At 34.5% G+C, this 16708-nt stretch overlaps 1 protein-coding gene across 12 annotated transcripts in view; it reads right to left on the bottom strand.

Annotated features, from left to right (window-relative positions):
- The window catches only part of cnksr2a (connector enhancer of kinase suppressor of Ras 2a), an 89431-nt gene that overhangs the window by 36289 nt on the left and 36434 nt on the right, over nucleotides 1-16708 (bottom strand). For 8 of the 12 annotated variants that reach the window (XM_051882107.1, XM_051882095.1, XM_051882097.1 and 5 more), the window contains exons 5-9: nucleotides 12947-12988; nucleotides 8190-8309; nucleotides 7026-7085; nucleotides 4693-4761; nucleotides 1907-2053 (exon numbers count right to left, since the gene is read on the bottom strand). In XM_051882107.1, the coding sequence (XP_051738067.1) occupies nucleotides 1907-2053; nucleotides 4693-4761; nucleotides 7026-7085; nucleotides 8190-8309; nucleotides 12947-12988 (438 nt within the window). The remainder of the gene's footprint in view (nucleotides 1-1906; nucleotides 2054-4692; nucleotides 4762-7025; nucleotides 7086-8189; nucleotides 8310-12946; nucleotides 12989-16708) is intronic. The other 4 variants (XM_051882103.1, XM_051882104.1, XM_051882106.1 and 1 more) reach the window with 1 other exon arrangement.

Raw genomic sequence — 16708 nt, 5'->3', positions numbered from 1 at the left:
ATCATTGGATTAAAGATAAAAGTTCACTTCAACTATGAGCTCAAACGACTGGTAAAATCGTCTGAGGGCTCAACTAAATGTAATAATGGAGCTCTGTTCCAGGACGTGACCCAGACACTGATATCTGCAGACAGTCACAAGGGCGAGGCATAGAGATTAATAGGTCCCTGAGCAGTGAGACGGCGGCGCAGTCCCTCTGCAGTGCTGTCTGCAGTAAACAGTGCACTGGGATCTCTGGGTCAGGATGCTTTGACATAATGAGTGGGAGTCTATGGAAACATTCGTGGCATCTCCAGAGAACACAATGACTTCAGAGACTACAGACGTGTGATTAGTGTCTCCAGTGAGCTGAAAGGCTGGGAACAGGGGTTGTGACACAGACTGCACATTTGGATGTACACACGACATGCACAAAGAGGCACGTGCAAATAATCACAGTGAAATGAGCATGTAAGATGAAAGCAGCCAAAGCGCAGATCTGTCTGGGAGTAGTTGGGGAAAATGGCTAAAAGTTTAGTCTAGAGTCACAAGTCTAGAACTAAACTTGAATCTTCCAGCAAAAGCCGATTAAAGCTAATCTGCTCTCTCTGGCACAGACACAAACACTTTCAGGTTCCCCTTTTAAAGCAGTTTGAGTTTAGTGTTGTTAGTCAAATGACTTTAAAAGCAATGCAAGAACCACAAAAGCAACTCCGATACCCAGCAGTCCTGTTATTTACACAAAATAAACAGATTTTGATGGTTGTGATACAAAATTTCAGTAGGAAGAAGCGTTATTGTCTCCCAAAAGATAGAATTGATCCAGCCAATGCCAATGGTTTTCACTGGGTGCCCACGAAAAAAACATCTACTTTGACCCGCCCTCAAACACTGTATTTGTAGCTAAGGCCTGGACAAGTTTGTTTCATGCTTTCAACATGTCAAGTTGACTCTGTTTTCTGTGCTTCAAAAGCAAATCGCTACAAATGCACTTCCAAAGGATGAGGACTCAGGCTCGAATTGCTACGGTAAAACTGATGCCATACTGTTTGTATCACTGTGTATACTTCCCGAGCTGAAATTCACATATGGTAATGGACGTTTTGTTTCCAACACGTGCTGTAAGAGGTAGACCAATCACAACAGACTGAACCATCTGACCAATCAGAGCAGAGTAGGTTCTGAGAAAGGAGGGTTTTAGAGAGATTGGATCCTTGATCAAGCCATTTCAGACAATGTGAAAAAAAAGGTGAAGCTGCAATGTATATTATGAGAAAATGAAAGTGTTTTTTGACCTTGGATGCATGTAAATCTATTGTAGGAAACCTCCAAAATAAAATTAGGAACCTTTAAATTAGCATAATATGGGCACTTTAAATTATTAAGATTAACTTTAAGTGAGCGATAGATGATGGCAAAGAAAATCTAAATGTAAAACTGTACAATTAAATATCAACTGCTGATTAATGCTTAAAAAAAAACATGATTTGTGAAAATAACACTGCAAAAACATGTCAATCGCAAATCACAACAGTGCTGATCTCACAACGATCAGCTCATTAACATATTTCCACCCACATACACATATGTAGATCTGGTTGGAGTGGTTGGAGAAAACGACTAAAAGTTTACTGTAGATCAGTGGATCTCAACCTTTTCGACTTCAATGGGCCCCAATTATACACAAGAGCTTGGCATAACTTGAAAGATGTATATTCGTTATACAAATAACCAAGTGGAAATATCATGATTTTCAGTTGTTTTAGCTTATTTTAATGGTCTAGAGTCACAAGTCCAGAAGCAAACTTGAATCCTCCACAAAAAGCCGATTAAAGCTAATCTGCTCAGGGAGCGGGTGGCAGATAAAACGGGGGAAAGTGCAGCCCAAATGATGAAAGCTTTGGGGACAGGGCATTTTGAATCCTACCTGCAGGGCCAGAGGCTTCCATCTCATGTTCTTTAGTAGGGCTGGGGCGGAGGTGAGCGTGCTCTGGGGACGCTTTTTCAGGGTCAATGTCACACCGGCAGGGTCCCCACGCAGAGAGCTTACCAAGTTTTTCAACTGCCAGCCCACCTACAGCAACAAACATAGGGTCAACATACACAGACTCGACAAGAACGCCACACAGAGACATCACCTGACAAGCAACTGCTAGGAAACGCTAACATTTGTCTCTCTATATTCGCCTGTGGTGAATATGGAGAGAATATAACTATGTACCACACACACACATGCTTCCTGACACACAGTACATATTGATCAAGTTTACTATGTAGGATGAGTGTACACTAATAAGGCGTGATGTTTGCTAATCTTTTAATTTATTCCTCATTAAAGTCTACAGAAGAACTTGACATTCCCTGGAAATGTCTGAGCCTTCAAAGCATAATATATTATGTGTAATCATGAATTTTGCACTTCAAAGCATGAATGATGAACCAAATGGCTAATGTGGAAAAAATTATTCAGGTAAATGTTAAAATGAATGACAATACTGACTATATTTTAATCAATAAAAATAAAAGATAAAGATAAATAAAAGAAGTCTATACACTAACAAATATATATATATAAAATTGTTTAAATAATTCTGTTATGCTTTCGTAAAATGATTACTGAGCCAGCAAGTGAAGCTAATAGCTGGAGGCAATTGTTTAAATATAATTCTAAAATAATGTGACACACTATGTGCAAACTATACATTTTTAAAGATGTTTACATTACAGATGAATTATTAAACTACATTAATTCATAAGTAATAAAGCTGTGAAGTGTACCAAACATGATTTTACAATGATTAAGATGTGCTGTTAGATACACAGCTACTAAAACATTATAAAAAATCATTATACATTATCACTGACTCAAGTGGCGTATAGTAACAACAGCAACATGAGAAAACTTCATAAACCCAATAATCACTTCAATGTCATTCCCCTAAAAAAACCAATGGTTCATTTTAATATGCCACCCTTATGTATATCTAAGAGGTGAAATTAAGCAATCCACACATGCAAAAACATTTGTTTTTCAGTCAAAATGATAACTATTTACTGTATTCTATTTATTTATATAGAGCTAATGATTTTTTCTATCCCCTAACCATCACACAAAACTTTCTGCGTTTTTAGATTGTTATTAAGACATATTTTAATGTGTTTATTAAGCAGTTTACTGTTGGCTAGTCCCCAAAATGTATGTGGTTTGAGGTTTTACTATCCTTTATTACCCTTGTGGGGACATTTGGTACCCACAATGCAGGTAAAACTCGACAGACAGACACAACCACAATACACAACCACAAATACACACACACACACTGAGATGGGCTGGATATACAGGAACTGATCCTGAAGCGTATGGGGACTAATCACAGACGTTACATAGAGCAGCTCCCACAATGCACCATACGCTGAGGTTGTTCCTGGGCATGAATTGCTCATTGTTACGGTAATTGTTTGTCTGTGTGTTTTTCGCTACAAGCCGAATTCGTATCGCTTATCGCACATTAGAGGCACTTTTATCCAATTATGAAGGTGATGACAATCTAATTACATGAAGATTAATGAGGCCTTAGTGTTGCTGAGCTTTCATCACAAAAAGAGCTCAGCATCCCTCACCACGGCGACAAGATGACTGAAGACAAACAAGAAAAACTGATGCAGAAGTTGAATTCTGATGCCTTGAGGTAAAAGAGAGGGAAAAGAGCATCTTAAATCTGAACAGCAATGTCAGAAGTCACTGTAATCAGAGATGATGAAAAGAGAACATTTAGATTTCTGTTTTTGTAACTTCATAATACATGCCACCAGAGTAAAATTCAAATATTCAAAGAATTATTCAGCACCTCATACACATCAAACACTAAGGGAATAATTTCAAACAGAATTGAGTTTCACAAGCTAAAATCCATGTGCAGTTAGTCGTAGACATATACGCAGAAAAAGCTCTTTATCAATTCTTTGAAGGCAACTGCACAGGAGTACCTGGAGGACCTATTGACGCACTCCATATTCACAGAAAAAAATAAATAAAAAATCACTCAAATACAACCATCCTTAAAAACAAGCTCCACTGTCCTTCATTTAAAGCCTCTTATGCCCTTTAAACACCCTCTAGTTTCACTCAAAAACGCCATAACACACTCAATCAGCATTGTGAATTTAGTCAAATTGGAATATAGTTGCCCCAGTCCTAGAAATGAGCTGAAAATACATCAAGTAATACTTGAAATATGTTTTAAACCTCTTGGTGCTTTAACAAGGACACGTTAAAGCTCTTAAATTCAAATGGAACTCATTTCAGTCCCATAATTCCATACACAATCACAGAGGAAGGGGGCAACTGCTGTCGAATGCCAAGTGAGACTTGCATACATAGGGGAAAATAAGTGATGGATGAATGAATGGATGGATGATAAAATAGAAAAAATAAATGAGCCTAATGGATTGAATGACTAAAGGCATCTTTACACAGCTGAGTTAAGGCTGCTCTGTGCCTGCTCAAAATTCTGTGTAAAGACGCAATGCAGCATAAAAGCTAGACTAAATTCCTGCACTGATCCAACACAAAAACTATATGCAGTTTAAATTGTTGTGTTAATGCATTTATGCCACCTCTGAGCACCATTAAACAGTCTGTGTAAAGACACCTAATTGCCACTTCACAAGCGCTTCTGTGCCACATTTGGCATAAGAGAGACTGACACTCACCACTGTCTGATGGTTCACCTGGATGACCTCATCACCTGCGTGAATCTTTTTACAGCGATCTGCTGGAGACTAAGAAAGAGATGAAAAGAAGAAGAGATATAAAAAGACAGAATAATAGCTGGGAAATAAATAAATGTCAAATAAAAAACACAAATAAAGATATTTTAAATAAAATCTGAGAGATTTCTATCCCTCCATTGACAGTCCACGCAACTACCATGCTTCAAAAGGTTCATAAAGAGATTGTAAAACTAATCCATATGAATCGAGCGGTTTAGTCCATTTTTCTAAAGAGACTTGATTGCTTTATTTGATGAATGGATTGAATTTATGCTTTTATTCACACATAAACATTCATCAGCGAAAATAAACAGAAGCTCAACCGAACCTGCTTGACGCGCGAGAACAAACCTCATTGGTTCTTGCGAGAATGAACCTCATTGGTTCGTGCAGTGTAACAAATGAGAATGAATCTCATTGGTTCTCACACATCAAGCAAGCATGCTTGAGCTTCTGTCTACCATATCTGATGTGTGCGTTGATTAATGTTTATACACTGTAAAAAGTAATACGCTATATCTACTCCATTAAATTTTGGCAACAGATTACAAGCAATATTATTAATTAAATTCAACAAATAGAATTGAGTTAGAATTAATCAAATTAATTCCTTAAATGTCAACCATTTAAAACAAGTAAAATTTAAGTAAAATTTAAACAACAGATGTCAAAGATGAATTAAGTACTCTTTATTTTTTATTGCCAAAATTGATGACACCTGATGGTAACAAGCAGAATCACTGAAGGAAAGAGAAACACAAGAATTAACAGAGGTTTAGATGTTGATGCTGGTTTTATTGAAAGTGTTTGGTCACCATTATGGTGATCATCGTTTCGTTTAGTTGGCCAGTTTGACTCTTTGCTTTTTATGTCAGTTTGTGGTTTTTGTAATGTTGTTTGCTAATTTTACACATTTTAAATGGTTGACTTTTAAGAAATTAATTTGATTAATTATAACTCAATTCTTATATGTTGAATTTAATTAATAATATTGCATGTAATCTGTTGACACAATTTAATTGAGTAGATAGAGCGTATCACTTTTTACAGTGTATGTGAATAAAAGCCTAAATTAAATCTGGTCATTATATAAAGCGATCAAGTTTTTAGGCTAAACCGCTCGATTCATATGGATTAGTTTCACGATCTCTTTATGAACTTTTTGAAGCGTCAAAGTGGTAGTTGCGTGTACTGTCAATGAAGAGACAAGTATCTCTAAGATTTCAATAAAATATCTTCATTTGTGTGCCGAAGATGAATGAAAATCTTGTTGGGCTGCATTTATTAGATTCAAAATACTTTAAAAACAGTAATATATTGTGAGATTTTATTACAATTTAAAAGAAATGTTTTCTATTTTAATATATTTTAAAATGTAATTTATTCCTGTGATGCAAAGCTGAATTTTCAGCATCATTACTCCAGTCTTCAGTGTCACATGATCCTTCAGAAATCATTCTAATATACTGATTTGGCTCAAAAACATTTTAAAAAAAATCTTAATTATTACAAAGTTTTGACCAGTAATGTACATTTTATGCATTCCCTGGGTATTGAACCAATGACCTTGATGTTGCCAGCACCATGCTCCATTGTTTAAGATACAGGAATTGCATCATAAAAGCAGTCTGGTACTCTAATTATATTGTAACTTGATTATGTTCATGATATCATGGTTATAGTGTACTGTAAATAAAAAAACATTGAGCATAGAGCAGAGATATAAAATTAATGTGGATAGAATAGCTCTTGATAATTTAATAATGAGATCATGTTGAAATGTCAGACTTCTGAATCTGCACACTTTGGTATCAAGTCAAATCTGAGCACACATCTCATCTAAAACTGTAGAGGAGACATGCGATCAAGAGTTAAATCTGAGAAACCTCCATTTGTCTGAGAAATCTCTATTTGTTATCAATTTAATCCCAGTGTGGTCTAGGAGATGCAATTGATATATGACATATGAAATATATATTGTGCCTTTTCTTTTCTATGGGTACTCTATATTGCAGTATACGGGGCGATTTCCACCCACTATTAGAGCTACAACAAAAACTAAGAGCTTTCAGTCACATGATCAGTGGATCTTTATTTAGAGCACTCCTGTCTGCATTGCTCTCTCTTTCTCTCTCTCCTGCTCTGTGGTTTGATCATGTGCAGTAATAGATGTACAATCAATTTCTGAGATTTATTAGTTTTATCTGCAGCATACTGGACATTATAAAGACACATGAATTGGAGCACACACATTAACACTGACTGGCTCTTACCCCCTCTGTGGTTCCTGTGATAACATGAAGTCCATCATATGTGGATTTGATGTACATTCCCTTAAGATATAAGACAAAGGAAAAGAATAATAGACTATAATGAATAATCTCTTCATTTCTTCCTCCTTCTGTCTCATACACACATTAAAGAGCACTTCAAAAGCCTTCTAGTTTATTCATATGCATATAGAGAAGTGAAATTACTTTTAATAAAAGAGATTTTTGATCACATATCAACACAAGCAAGCATACACACATATATTCGCTCATTAGGACAAAGATCAGTGTTGGGGAATGACTTTCAAACTGTTTGCCAAGCTGTACAAATTACTTATAATTACAATTAGTTAAGCTACAGTCAAGCTACAAAACTACATTAAAGCTCTTAAAGCTCTTAAAATATCTTTAATACACTACCATTGAAAAGTTGGGTATGGTAAGAATTTTTAATGTTTTTGAAAGGAGTCTCTTATGCTCATCAAGGCAGTATTTATTTGATCAGAAATATAGTAAATACAGTAACAGTGAAATATTATTACCATTTAAAATAATTGTTTTCTGTTTTAATATGTATTTTCAAATGTAATTTATTCCTGGTATGCTGAATTTTCAGCATCATTACTTCAGTCTTCAGTGTCACATGATCCTTCAGAAATCATTCTAATATGCTGATTTGCTGTTGAAGAAACATTTTATATTATTATCAATGTTGAAAACATGTTGAAAATACTTTTTGTGGAAATCAGGACTCATTTTCATCAGGATTGTTTGATGAATAGAAAGTTCAAAAGAACAACATTATTTAAACAGAAAACTTTTGATCAATTTAATGCATCCTTGCTGAATAAAAGTATTGATTTCTTTCAAAAATAAAATCTTACAGACCCCAATCTTTTGAACGGTAGAGCTATAATATATTAGTTACTTTATATTAAATAATTAATAGTATTTAATATGTAAATAAATTATCAGATAATCTGTTTTATTTTTACAAAAGTATTTATCAATCACAATTACTGTGACAGCATCAACATTAAGTTATGAACAAATACATTTACATTTACCAAAAAAAACCTACAGTAATTTAAATAACTAAATTAAAATCATAGTGATAAACAGCAGTAATTAGAACAGCGGTCAGTAGCAATGTATAAATGATCTTACCAGACCCTCTGTAGGTTTAATATTAGCCAGCTGAACCACCTCCAGATGTGCCGACTGGGACACCAGGGGGTCTGACGACAGTGAGATGATGTGGTCACATACTCCTGATAATGTCTTACACTTCAGAAAGAGAAAAAGACAGAGCATATAAATTATTTTCTGCTCTGGGTGATCATTTATTAGATATAACTCAGCTTCATATATATGATCAAATTTAGGTTTAATGTCCCGTGACCACAGAATGCATCCTTAGCTGAAGTCAATGTTTGTGGGACACAGTTTTAATAAATATGTGCAGTTCTGAAGCCATTTCCATTGGGAATGACTTTGTTATGCCTAAAAAGACTATAGTTGCATCCCAAATGACGCACTATGCACTTATACACTATGTATTCATCCATGTGGTGAGTGAATTTTGTAAGGTTATTTTGTCATTTAACATCGAAGTCTGATAGCGCCTCCCCCTCTACCACTGATCTATGTAAGTGGCGCTCTCATCAAACCACCTATCAAACAGCTTGCGAGTACCATATTGACTTCTTTTTCGTGGCTTATTGCGCTTAAACGGTCAAATACATACAAAAATAATGTAAAAATGCCCGTCTTGTAAATAGTCAGTTTTGGAACATAAATAGTTGAGAGAAAAAGCATGTTGTATAACAGTATATTGGATCCGTGCATAAGCTCTTAAAGTGACAGCAGCCTAAACCTGCTAGTGTCTGTCATATTAATCAAAGAACAAAAGACAAAGAGAAAATCACTCGCTGCCCTTGACTAAATAACTTTTGTAACCTTGACTAAATAATTGTAAGCATTAATCTGTATGTAATATTTACAATGAAAACTATCCAGTGTTATTTTACATTTGATTACTTTCATTTCTGTAGTATCTTACCTGAATACTGTTAAACCCACCTGAAAAAATTAAATCTATGTTTATTTAATTTGTCTCTTTATTCTATTGTATTTATTTGTGCTGTCATTTGCAATTTGTTTATTTGTTCTTCTTGGTTATAACTTATAATTTTCCCTGTGATATCGAATATCGATTTTTCAAGGTATCGTAAATTCCAGTATCGTGACAATATTATCTGCTAGTGCTTATAGATGCTTTAGTCTTACAACAATTAATTAAACACTGACTCTAAAAGCATTCCTCTATAAACAAGTAATTTCTCTTTGTTTCCCTGTGTTTGTAAGTCTTCCTTGTACTCTCATCCTTTCTCTTTCATTCTCTCAACACTGTTATATCATACTCCCAGTGATTATAATCAGATTTCCCCCGTCTTGGATATTGGTGTAGTCTACTCAGGGTGAAGGAGGTGGAAATCAGCATTGTTTCATTTCCTGTTAATGACTGCATCTATCTACATACCTCCCTCCCTCCAAAAAACTTTAGCAACCAGTGTTGGGGAAAGTTACTTTTAAAAGTAATGTGTTACATTATTGTGTTTCTCCCAAAAAGTAACTAATTGTGTCACTTTGTTACCTTTAATGAAAAGTAATGTGTTATGTTACTTTTGAATTACTTTTTCTCACCTGGGCTGGGCTTGCTTATTTGTTTTTAATATCAAAAAAGTTCTATTTTTGGCAAACGTAAGACCCTTTTATACCATAAGTGAAATGAATAAGCCTCAGGCTGAAGGAAATGCAAATTGACGCCTGCACTGTATAGAGAGCATAGCTCAAACAAACCTTACTGTGCTGCCATTCTGGACTGCGGAAGAATTACATCAGCAATAATATTAAAAAAATGAAACACAAATGTGATGTTTATCTAAAATCATTTTTGCTTATTAAAATGGTTGAATTGAATCATCGAATGTCTGCAGCAAAGACATTTGTTAATAAAGTTAGAAAGTATATTTGTGTTATTTAACATATTTAATTATTACAGGTTTGCATATAATATTCTGAGTTTGCATTTTGCTGTTTTTATTCATTTTAAGGAACACTGAATCTGTTTTGTGCAAATAAATAAATGCATGCTCACTTTTAGTCTAGAAATACCAAGTTCTGTCATGAAACTCTAGATGGCGCAGGCTGACAGGTCCATTTGATAGGTCAATTTGTTAGCTAGCTATCACATCGTTATCTACATAGCGCAGCTGATTGGTTGCTGTTGCATCAGCGGCCAATGAGCCACACCTCAAAATTTTAATACTAGTAGTGTTTGCTGTTAGCAGTCTGCAGTGCGCTTTCAAAAAACCCTCCACCTTCCCCAGATCCACCTGTATAGATCTGCTAGGGGGGTTATTTCATATATGTTATATGTGTTGCAGCAGCATGTCTTACATGCTTACAGCAGCATGACTGTGAATGTACTGGCAGTAGCAAGTCTTTGTACTTGATCTGCAACAGCAGCAGCATAGCAAATCTATTCTGCCAAGTCCAAATAAATTAACATTGCCATATCCATTACCATGCCAATCTCTCCGAGATCATGACAGAACTACAATAACCATCATATACTTGCATCACTTATTTGAAAAAGTAACAAGACATTTTGTTGTAAATTTAAAAGTAATGTTACTTTACTAGTCACTTGAAAAAAGTAATCTGATTACGTAACTTGCGCAACATGGTTAGCAACTGCCTAGCAACCAGCTAGAAAACATTAGTCACCACATAGTTTTATCTATCTATGTATTGTAGCAACCATCTAGCAACCTACCAACCTATCTAGCCACTAATTCTATCTACTTACTTCTCTACCTATCTATAGACCTAACGTTCTACCTACCTACATAAAGTACCTATCTAGTGCCATGTTGAAAGGCACACTGTCATTAAGATATGATACTAATTGCTACTGGATTTGCAAAAAGTGCACTTGGATTTCTCTGCTTAGAATTTCTGTAGGTATATTGCAGATTCATATTTGCATTTTAGGTCCTGTAGCACTTCAATTCACTTTGTTATGGTTTCATCTCTCGCTCAGCTTCTGCTTTCATCTGGTGTCATTGGTGTGTTTGTTTCTCCTCCTACAGTCAGTAACTGAGGTGGGGTGGTGCTGGAAAATGAAATCTGCTGCTAGCAGGCACAATGTGAAGGTATTTATAGCTGTGGGACTCAGTGAGAATGACAGCTGTGCCCAGCCCAGCAGTCTGTGGCGACAACAGGACCTGCCACACACACTGCTGTGCGCTAGTGTGTATGAGACAGGAATCTCACAAAGAGCCTTGATGTAGGTCTCCTGTGACTGCAATGGGAACTTCACCTCAGGGCCTGAAGTAGCATAATACATGTTTACTAAATGATGTCCACTGGTCATGTTATCTGACGATTTTACAGTAACAAATGTAAAACTCTTACATAAAGAATCACATCTTTTACAATTCATAAAAGCCATCCCTAAAATGTATTTCAATGGTAAATTAAAAGGCTGAGATCCCTGCACCCAAAATAAATAAATACATAAATAAATAAAAATAAAAATAAATCCTTCATGGAATTTGTGAAAGAATTCTTTGTTTGAATCAGTTCTTTTCAATGATTCGGTCAAAACAAAACAAAACAAAACAAAACAAAACAATCATGCAGGCATTAAAATGGTTCTTATCTATAAAAAAAACTAAATGATTCGGTCAAAATGTATAAAATAAAATAAAATAAAATAAAATAAAATAAAATCAAGCAGGCATTAAAAATGGTTCTTATCTATAAAAAAATATCAATGATTCGGTCAAAATGTATAAAATAAAATAAAATAAAATAAAATAAATTCAAGCAGGCATTAAAAATGGTTCTTATCTATAAAAAAAACTATCAATGATTCGGTCAAAATGTATAAAATAAAATAAAATAAAATAAAATAAAATCAAGCAGGCATTAAAAATGGTTCTTATCTATAAAAAAAACTATCAATGATGCGGTCAAAACAAAACAAAACAAAACAAAATGAAACAAAACAAAACAAAACAAAACAAAACAGGCATTAAAAATGGTTCTTATCTATAAAAAACTATCAATGATTCGGTCAAAATGAATAAAATAAAATAAATAAATAAAAATAAAATCAAGCAGGCATTAAAAATGTTTCTTATCTATAACAAAAAAAACAACAACAACAACAAAAAACGATTAGAGTAACAGCACCAAACAAATACACAAATTTACAACTAAATTGTATTAATAACAGTGAGAAATGTCTATTCCCATCAATATGTGGTCCAAAAATCAGTAAGGAGTTTACATTTTATTGATAATTTGGTTTGGAAAAGGTTCTGTATTAATTGGCAGGGAGTTGTTTAAATAATATAATATAATATAATATAATATAATATAATATAATACATTTCCTTCAAAGAGGCCTTAAAATGGTTATTTGCTGGGGAAAAAAAATATACTAAAAGCACCAAACTAAAACACATACATTTATAACCGTGAGAAATACTGTTATTTAATGTAATACTAGATCTGTTTTTACTAATACTACTACTACTACTACTACAAAAAAAGGAAGATTCTGTGGGGCCAAAAAGGCAGGGACTTCGGCGAACACTACTTGATGATGATTCGAACGAATCAGTTTTCTGAATGTCTATTTATGTCACCGTGTGGTTATAAAATCAGTCAGGCGTTACATTTTGTCTATCACCCAGAAATAACATGCAGAGAGTGTATGTGTATGAGCATCCTCACAGTTCTTCCTGTAAATGAAGAAATGGGGGCAGAGCTCACAGGAGAAACATTAGAGCTCATTATCAGCCTCATATTGCAGCGTAAAAAAAAAAAAGAAAAAGAGAAACACTTACCACATGGAGGATCTTATTTTCAGTTTCATAGACGGTGCAGTCCTGTGAAGAGGAGAGGTAAGATATTACTGTCATTTTAAACAGTTTAGGCCTCTCACGTACACACTCACCCACACAGAGCGCTTGAAAAAACATTTACTGAGCAAAGTATCTCTGCAGATGGGATAATCTTCCAAACAGCTGGGTCACTGTGTTCAGAAATGTCTTTCTCTCTCTCTGTCAGATGCTGATCTAATGTAGGAAGGTTGAACAGAGGAGAGCCCCAGGCTCAATTTAACATTCAGGCTCTGATGGAGACATTTCAAGGAGCTCCTGAGGTTCCCGCTGGGGGCCAGGACTGCTGTGAAAGTTCATGGAAAAATAGCAAATCTGCAGTGTGATTGTGTTTGTGCAGGTGTCATATACAGTGCATTAAGACCTACATGGAGTGTATACATACACATAGACAAATGTAGAGGAAATTTCTACAGTTATTTGGTCACAAAACAGATCATTGTACATTGATTGTTATTATTATAACCTGACACTAGATGAGTCTACACTGGAAGTAACCAACAGTTTGAGGTGGTCTATACAGTTGTTGAGGCTGCACATTCAGAATGTTCACTGTAATCATGGACCAATCAACTGTGAGCTTGACGCCAGATTTCAGCCACAGTAAGGGGCTGTTCACATATCGCGTCTTTTGCGTGCTCAAATTCGTTATTTCAAATGTAGGCGCGCGGCAGGTGCGCTCATATTGGAAGCAATGTGGTCGCGACGTGCATGCAGTGCGTTTTCCAGGCGCATCGAGATGAAAAATTCTCAACTTTTCAGAATGCCGCGAGCACACCGCAGGTCATGTGACGAACCAACTGATCAGATTCGGCCTTTCCGTAACAAAAAAGCTCAGCCGAACAGCTGATCATAGCTGTACAGGATGGTTTTTATATCTCCATAAATATATCTAGTAGTAAAGCTAATGCAAGGGCTAGAAATCAATTTACCCTTTGCTGAAACTTCCTACTCCTCGTGGAGAGCGCAGTTCATGGTTGCATAGCAACGACAGACGCGACGGGAGCGCAAGCGCTTTGGAAAGAAGGAGAAAGCGACGCTTTCCACGCGTTTTTGGGAGAACTTTACTTCCAATATAAAGTCCATTGGTATAAAAACAGGCTATTTTACAATACTATAACAATTTTAAAATTTAAACTTTGTAAATTTTTCAATAAAAATCCAAAAAATCATTTTGAATGAGGTATTTTACAGCTGTTTTTTGAAAGAAATTAATACTTTTATTCAGCAAGGATGCATTAAATTGATCAAGTGTCAGTTAAGAGATTTATGATGTTACAAAATATTTCTATTTCAAATGAATGCTGCTCTTTTGAACCGTCTATTTATTAAAGAATAACAGAGATATGTAATAAGTTGATGTTGTTTCATAATTGATGAACTAACATTGACACAGCGATTAAACTGAATTGAATCAGCATTGAACTAAACTGAGCTGAATAATAATTATCTTCTGTAGAGCTGCTTTAAACTGAATCAAATGTGTTTCATAATTGATGAACTTTGCAGCATCAACAGTCATTAAACTGAACTGAATTGAAATGTATTGTATACTATATAGCACTATACAAATGAATGTGACTTCATTTTTAAAATCCTGAAAAAAAAAAGTACCACATTCGCATGAAAATATTAAGCATCGAAATGTTTTTCAACACTGATAATAGTAACAAATGTTTCTTAACATTCATGCAACATTGTTGATTATAATGATGCAAACTTTACAGACACCATTGTGGCATTTTTACTGAATATGGCATAATTTAGTGCTGTTATGAAGTGTTTTTCTTTTAGCAGCCAAGTCATTTAATATTCTTAATAGTCCTTTAATATTTCATAAATGGTCATTGTATCTACTCATTGAACAAAAGTCCATAATAAAACTTGGAAAAATGACATTGTCAGGACATTTGGTCCATGGACAGACAAAACAAGACTATAAATCCTTGCTGGCATATATGGATACATTGAACATGAAATATTAAAGAAAACGTACTGAAGAAACTGATCTCTGGCCATCAGCCGTCACCATGGCAACACCCACTCTGCTTCCTATATCCATCACTGACCTCCCAAACCCAACAATGCCCAGTAGGAGGACATGATTCGCTTTTTCTTTGGTCGTCGAAACTATATGTCTCGGTTTCTACAGCATCTTAGTGAGAGAGCTTATTTTTTTGTCATCGTCTTTGGTGCTCTCACCTGCACCTCTTCCCTTTCATCACAATAAAGTAATAACCAGCCCTCACACCTGAGACTCTCGCAGAGAGAGAGAGTGAAAGAAAAGAGTGTTCCTGGGAAATGAAACCGCATTGATTCACTTCCCTTTCGAGCACCCCTGAGCATCTCCGCACCTATTCTCCAGTGCTGTCACTCAAGCCATGGATCATCAAGCAGGACGCCAGTGTGCATATTTATGTGTGTGTGTTTCTGTGTATGTGTGTGTGTGTGTGTACACGCATTTTTATGATTTATGAAGACACAAGTTTGTGTAATGACATGGGTATTACACTAGTATTACGATGTAAACATGAAATATGAGGGCATTTCATAAGTCTTCATATTTAAAATAGCTTTGAAAACATAATAAACAATGTTTTATTAAATAATGTAAAAATGCAGACAGTTTTCTTTGATGGGTAGGTTTAGGAGTAGGGTTAGTGTAGGGGGATAGAAGGTCGGTTTGTACAGTATAACAACCATTACGCCTATGGAATGTCCTCACTTTGATAGCAAAACAAACCTGTGTGTGTGTGTGTGTGTGTGTGTGTGTGTGTGTGTGTGTGTGTGTGTGTGTGAGTGTGTGTGTGTTTGTGTGTGTGTGTGTGTCTGTCATTAGGACTTAAGGTGCACTTAAGATAGCATTCTCATGCTATCTTAAGTGACTTAAGACTTAAGGTGCATTCTCATGTCACAGCATAATGTTTAAAGAGAAAAAAATGAAATTGTGTCATTATTTATTCATGCTCATGTTGTTCCAAACCTAAATTAATTTCTTCTTTTACACAAAAGAAGACTTTTTGCAGAAAATGAACCAAGGACTAGAACTGTCAAGCATAATAAAAGTAACATTTTTTTTATTGTAATAATAAATCACAATATTATTATTTTTATTGTATTTTTGATAAAATAAATACAGCCTTGGTGAGCATAAGAGATTTGTTTATATATTTTTTATTTTTTAAAATATTTTTTATATTATGATTGAATATATATATATATATATATATATATATATATTTAGGGCTGTTCAACGATAATGAAAAATATAATATAAATATATAATATTAAAATATAAATATATAAATTATATATAATATAAATATATAAAAATATAAATATATATATATTTATACATACATGCATATATTCCTTAAATATATACATGTATGTGTGTGTATTTATATATACATAATAATTATACACAGAACAAACACACATATATTACATAAACACAGACTCTTATTTTGGACACGATAATCACGATTATCATTAAACAGCCCTAATATATATATATATATATATATATATATATAGTAATCCAAATTTCACATCATGAGCATATTTTGATGTAATGGTCAAAACACAATTAAAATAATTTAAATACATAAATGAAATTCATAATAAATATGTAACTGATTACTCATACTGACTCAAAATATGACTTATCTAGTTCTTATGCTGTAGTTAGTGAGTTAAACTCTAGAT

This window comes from Ctenopharyngodon idella, chromosome 23, assembly GCF_019924925.1.
Source record: "Ctenopharyngodon idella isolate HZGC_01 chromosome 23, HZGC01, whole genome shotgun sequence".
Lineage (NCBI taxonomy): Eukaryota > Metazoa > Chordata > Actinopteri > Cypriniformes > Xenocyprididae > Ctenopharyngodon > Ctenopharyngodon idella.
This window is presented reverse-complemented; position numbering and strand designations above follow the sequence as displayed.